General features: G+C 33.9%; 1 protein-coding gene across 1 annotated transcript in view; it reads left to right on the forward strand.

Moving 5' to 3' along the window:
* LOC108732523 (26S proteasome non-ATPase regulatory subunit 1) overlaps positions 1-6,962 on the forward strand; it is a 306,055-nt gene that overhangs the window by 291,982 nt on the left and 7,111 nt on the right. Inside the window, exon 12 of the mRNA XM_018463386.1 lies at positions 1,376-1,698. Coding sequence (XP_018318888.1) covers positions 1,376-1,698 — 323 coding nt within the window. The remainder of the gene's footprint in view (positions 1-1,375; positions 1,699-6,962) is intronic.

A 6,962-nucleotide genomic window follows, 5' to 3' on the forward strand; every position in this document is an offset into this window, starting at 1 on the left:
AAAAATTGGTCTGAGCACATTTTGGTCGGTGCTAATACGACTAACTTCCCATTAGATAATACAGTTATTGTAAAGTACATTCGTTTCTAAAGTTTGAAAAAAACGCGGCACAATAATAAATAACAAACAATGTTTGAGAGTTCGTCATTTTATAAACCCATAAGAAACAGTATTTCGTCTGAGAAAACCGAATTGATAGAGTACTTGCATCAGTCAATTGGTAAATACTATTTTTTATTGTTTATCGATTGTTTATAACAATTCATTTTGTTATAAACAAATTTTTATTATAATATGTTATTATAATATGTTATTCCCTGTCTTGAATAATGATATTTCGTTATTATTGATTCCGTAACTTCATTGTTGTGATTAGATTAGAACGTATTTTAATTAAATTGTTTGTAATTAATTCGTTTTTTTTTTTATAAAAAAAAAACGGCTTGACCGATTTCGTTCAAATTTCTTTCAGATCTTCATTATGATAATATCTTTCGAAAAAATTTTGGTTGAGGGCGATATCTCAATCCGTTCTTGAGATATCGAAAACGAAAAAAATCGAAAACGAAAAAAATGCTGACATACGAACGTACGTACATACGTACGTACGTACGTACATACACACATCATCAAAAAAATTGGCTAGCATGCTACTAATATGTTAAAACGTGGAAATATAATGAAAATTCCGATTTCACTTTTCGACCCAATTACAATAACTTCCTAATGGGAAGTTAATAATTGCAAGCAATTTTTTCAAATTTCTAAATTTAGTAATTTTTAAATGGCTGTAACTAGTCTTTTTGTAAAGATAATCATACTTTGTCTTAGAGTTTTGTAAAGCTCAAAGACTCCGCTTTGAGAATATGAAACGGTTATTTGGAAAAAATTGCGTAAATTATGTGTAAATTCAATTTAAAAGTAACTAGTCTTTTTGTAAAGATAATCATACTTTGTCTTAGAGTTTTGTAAAGCTCAAAGACTCAGCTTTGAGAATATGAAACGGTTATTTGGAAAAAATTGCGTAAATTATGTGTAAATTCAATTTAAAACAAAACAGAAATTTTCCTATGTTAATTAAATTGGGAAACTTAAATAAAAATAGCGACCCCTTAGCTTTGAGCTATAGGGCTCATGTTTGGCGCGGATTTTTTTTTACATCAAATAGAAACATTTGAGGGGGTAAGAATTAGAAAAAAAAATTAAAAATTTTGTTTAAAGCACCCTAGTAGACATACATTAATAAAATAATTACTTTTCTATATCATCCTTACCTATTTTTAGGGTTGCGTACCTCAAAATTGAAAAAGGAACCCTTATAAAGTTGTGTGACATCTAACTTCTAACTGAATAAAAATCTTCTTTACTTTTTCAGAACTCCGGAACAATGTCCCAGCGTGGTGTCCCTCTTGGCAGAAAGCTATAATCCCCATGTGCGTTACGGTGCTGCCATGGCTCTGGGCATCGCCTGCGCTGGAACCGGGCTTCGCGAAGCCATCGCTCTCTTGGAGCCGATGGTTATGTTTGATCCGGTGAACTTTGTCCGTCAGGGTGCCCTCATTGCTTCCGCCATGATCCTAATTCAACAGACTGAGCAGATGTGTCCCAAAGTATCCTTCTTCCGACAAACCTACTCCCAGGTCATCAGCAACAAACACGAAGACGTTATGGCCAAATTTGGAGCAATTTTAGCTCAGGGTAAGTCTTTTGTTTTCATTAAAAGTAATATTTTCCACACACACAAAAACGAAATGGCTCATATCGCATAGAAAGATGGCTGGCAGGTGTTGATTGAAGATGCTAATTAAAGCAGTGTCTTCTTCCTTGTGTAGCTATTGAAATAACTTATGATAGACAATTAAGATGTCTAAACTTTTTTTAAAAGAGTGTTAATTGATGAACGTAACTCGGTGTGGAATTGAGTTGTTATCAATTGCCTATAATTCCAATTAAGTGATTATAGGTAGTTTATAGTTTATAGGTTGAAAATTGTTACGGATAAAAAATAACGCACTATTTCTTCACTAACAATAACACTGAACTTTATTAAATAATTCTAAAAATGCACTATGTCAATAAAATAAAATTAATTGTTGAAGAAATACGCGTACAAAATATATTATATCCCGCGGAGAGTATGTTTGTTGAGATGCTGTTTTGTGCGAGTGACAATGAACGACTGCTTTTAGAGGAAAGCATTTTAGGTTTTCGGTAAACAAAAAAAGAGAATTATACGAAATGTACGAGCAAAAATAGCCCTTAAAGACACAAAATAGAGCAACAAATCATTCAACTATTACTGAGAATTCGAACTTGCCGGACCATCATAAAAATGGTTAGTGAAGGGTCTCGACAAAAATTACCTGCGGGTGAATGGTGAGGCTATGTTGAACGTTTAAAAGTTTTGAAAAAAAGATTCGTTAAACTGAACAAAGAGAGTTCTGAATCATCTACAATAGGGGATACCCGAGATAAAAATGCTCAGTCTCTCAGAGTCTCTGAAAACGAGACTCGAGTCTCCGTCTCTCATCGAGTCTCTCTGGTGTCGCTGAGAGAGACTGTTTAGCGTCTCTGAACGAGAGACTCGAGTCGCTCATACAGAGATCCTCATTTCATATCCGGTCTCTGAACGAGAGACTCGAATCTCTCAATAAGTGGTATCTCGATAGACATAGTTAAAATTTTCAACATATTTCAAAGAACCCAGTCTTTCTACGAGAGACTCGAGTCTCTCAATTTTTCACTTTTATTCGTTCAGTCTCTCTGTGAGAGACTCGAATCTCTGAATTAACAATTTTAATTGTTGGAGTCTCTCATACAGAGACTGAGAGATCCATAAAAACACCTAGGCAATAACTGAGAGACTGTGAAAGACTGTGAGAGACTCTCTCAGAGACGCTGAAAGAGTCTGAGAGACTGGAGAGAGATTGAAAATTTTTGTCTAGGGTAAATAATTTATTATTAAACCAAGTTCGACGTTTCGCCTAGGTTTTCAGCAACAGTTTATCTTATGAACAATATTAACGCCCATACCTATGTAAGTAATATTATAAAAAAATGCTGTATCTAACTACAACTACATATATTTTTATCTTAAGAAAACCTAAAAACCTAGACGGAACGTCGGACTTGGTTTAATATTAAATTATTAATCCCTTATTCTGCTCTGATTTACACATGTTCATACTTTATTGCATTTAAAAAGTCGAATTTAATTTTTGTAAAATTTAGGTAAATCATGAGGAATTCAGATAAACGGAAATTACATTTTGTAAACGTAGCATAAACTAAAAATACGATTTATTCAGTATATTTCTAGCTTTGTTTCTACCATATGTACTCTAATTATGACAATAAATGGGATCCACCCTGAATTAAAACAAATGTAAAACGCATTTATAAATGGTTTAATATAAGTGGTAACAGTTTAATGAAAGAAGGTTACCATAACGACCGCAATAAGGTTTTCTTGTCTTGCCAAGTAGCAATTTGAATAATCCAATTACATTAATTGCGCTAGAAGTGCATTTACATAAGTAATTAAAATTTGTTCGAAATGTCGCATCTCTCTAGGTAGATTAGCAACTCTTTCTGTTTTGGTTTAACTTGGACTGAAAATTGAGAAAAGAGTGACCCCAAAAACATACTATTTTTCACTTGTTTGGTGACCCTATTAGGGATCTAATTGAAGTGTATGCCAAATAATGGTAGGTTATTATAGACTTTAATCCACTTTTGCTTCATTTTTTCATAAGTTGCTGTTGAAGTACTCTTTACAGTTTCAATAAGAATTATGTAATTATGAATTTAAAATGAAAAATTGAAATATTATATATTTGGTACCAGAGTGTACGTGCCCGCACTAACAGATCTACTGTTATATATATACATGTTTATGGTGAATGTAATCATCAGGTTTATAAGGAGGCGTGGTAATCGGCTCATGAATTCATTCGAATGAATATAATAAGGGTGTAATCCAGAATTATTTAAATTAATGCCCCCCATCTCGAAAACACCAAAAAATTAATTCTTGATTCGTAATAAGCTACCAAACAAGCCCTATAATTTAGCTTTCCAGCGTAAATTCGAATTTAGTGTCTGCCATTTTTAACTCACAACCTTGAATTTTGAAAATTTAACCCTACATTCGTAATTAAACACTCTCAAAACCCTTATACAATACCTAATTACCCAGTTTGAATTAAAACATCGAAATTGTAATGATTACTTCAAAAATAACGCATTGAGAAAACGTACAAAAAGCGCCAACTTATCACAAGAATCAAAAACAATTTTAACCTGAAACCTAGAGAAAAATTAATTCTCATTTGACATATATTTGAAGTTAATGTGTGAGAGATATCAAACAGGCGGGTCACTCTTTCCGGAAATTCCTTTAATAACCAATTGCGCGATATATTTTCTAATGACTTTGTTTATCATTTGTAATATGGGAAGGAAATAAAAAGAAAGTATTCAATTAAAAATTCAATTAACTCCAAAATCTGATAGTCGATTGGTTTCGATAATTCTGTCAAGCGAGCTGATTGAGCGAATTTATGAATGGCCGGTATAGAAACTCTGTTCGCAAATTTTATAGCAAATAGATCCGCTTCACTGACGTGAAAAGAATCAGTAATTGAAGCTATTGAATAGGGCTTCGATTTTGACAGCATTTTTTTTTTTCTATAAAAATTGCAGCAGTTTGAGCGAATGATTCTTACAACGCGAAAATATAGAAAAACTTCAACATCGTGATACGATTTGTAAAATAAACCTGCCGTGGGGTAGGTTTGGACTCTATGTGTCGTATAACTGGTGCAACCGTTAAGGTCCGAACGAATAACTTCCCAGTACAAGAGCCAACTGATTCAAATCATCAACGGCTATTACAGATAAATAGTTTCTGGTCATCATCATAAAGTCGTCAATTCTAAGACTGGTTGGACACGCACCTCCACTCCTTCCTATCCTGAGCTAATCTTCGCATATCCCTAAAACTAGAACATCCCACATTATTAACTATTTGCAAACAGTAATTTAATCTAGGTCTACCTCTACTCCTCGTAACTCCCGTTTCTGCCTCCAATATGTCTCTGACTAGGCCTTCATGCCTGAGAAGGTGTCCTACCAACCTATCTCGCCTATTTGATACTGACTTCCATAGAGTCCTCTGTTCTCCTATTCATTCTAATATCTCTTCATTTCTAACCTTCTCTGTCCACGGTATCCTTACCATTCGCCTGTAACACCACCTTTGGAAGGCTTCCAACCTTTTCTTTTCCATAGCGCCCACCGTCTATGTTTCGCACCCGTACAGCGCGGCGCTCGAAACACACAATCTTTTTCGAATTTCTAAATTAATCGTACGCGAGAATAGAAGTAACTTCTTTTTATTGAAGACTACTCGACCCTTCGCTATCCTCTGCTTTATATTCCTACTACACCTTCTGTCCTAACTAACTGTACCTCAAAATCAACCACTTCTTCTAATCTTTCATCTCTTATCTTTACATTCTCTCTTCCATTTTATTTAAAGCTATCTCCAAATTCTCCTTGCTAGATGCTAACGCTGCTATATAATCTGCAAATCCAAGCATACTGATCTTATCTTCGATGATGAGTAGATTAAAAAGTAATGGTGTCAAGGTGCATCCTTGTCTGACTCCCTTCCTAATATTTACTTCTCTAACCACAGCTCTACAACTGCCTGTAACTAAGTATCATCCCTACATTTTTAAGTATATTTAACATCTTTTCCCATTTAACATTGTCAAAAGCTTTTTCTAAATCTACAAATCCTATGTACGCGCCCTTTTATTTTTCTATTGTTTTCTCTATTGTTACCCGTAAAGCTAGAATAGCCTCCCGCGTTCCTCTATTTCTTCTAAACTCAAATTTTTCCATCCTTCTCTGTACAATTCTGGTTAAAATTTTTTTTTAGGTATGGTTACTAGCACGTTCCGTTTATAATCCTACGGGACTTTCCCCGTCTCATAAATGTGATTAAATAGCTTAAACATACAATCTCTAACCTTTTGTCCTGCATGTTTTAAAATTTCCGCCTGTATCCCATCTATACCAGGTGCCTTATTATTCTTTAATTTTCCTTTTAATAGTATCTGGTACTAGCTAAAAATATCTGATTTATTTCAAAGTATCGAGTTATATCAGAACCAATTAGATCAGATAAATATTTTTCAAAAATTTCCAGAATTTACTAACTTTCAGTCTTTCTGTTTGCTTTTAAAACGCTTCGATACCGTACACGTGGGCGCCCAACTAGCCGCCCTCCCGCTTGGATTGCCCGGATCTTCGGTGTAGGTTGAAATTTTTAAATATGTAGTAGAGAAAAATACCACTTTATTTTTTATGCAACTTTTCTAGCGTAATATTAGTAGTAGCAGTTGGAAACTCATCAATTTCTTTGTAATACCTAAGCCAAATTGTAATAGCAGTATAAAAAAGTTATAAATATTATATGGGTTTTATATTAAATTGAGAGTGTCACAATTTTGAGTAAAATGCTAACGAAAACCTAATTATTGTTTTAATTTAACAATTTATAAATTTAAAATTGCAAAGTATGTAACGTCACACCAGGGGTGGGGTCATACAAATGTGACCACTTCAGACAAGGACCGGGAGTCTGATAATCATGAAAATCTTGTCGAGTGTTATAATTTATGGAAGGCGTTCCAGTGTGAACCAATAGTATGCTAATAACTGGCAAAATTAATGAAAATCTTTAAATTGTTTTCCTGTTTAATTTACACATAATTTGGTAAATGTTTAGATGATGGCCCCCATCCCTGAAGGGGGTGGGTGGGATCGAATGAGGGTGGTCACTTGAGTAAAACCCCATAAAAATTTGCGGCGATCTCCCATAAAAAGTTATGAGGGTTGAAAGTTGATTATTTTGACAATTTTCATACACTATAATTCAAATAAAATTCAAT

Source organism: Agrilus planipennis, unplaced genomic scaffold (assembly GCF_000699045.2).
Source record: "Agrilus planipennis isolate EAB-ADULT unplaced genomic scaffold, Apla_2.0 scaffold48, whole genome shotgun sequence".
NCBI lineage: Eukaryota > Metazoa > Arthropoda > Insecta > Coleoptera > Buprestidae > Agrilus > Agrilus planipennis.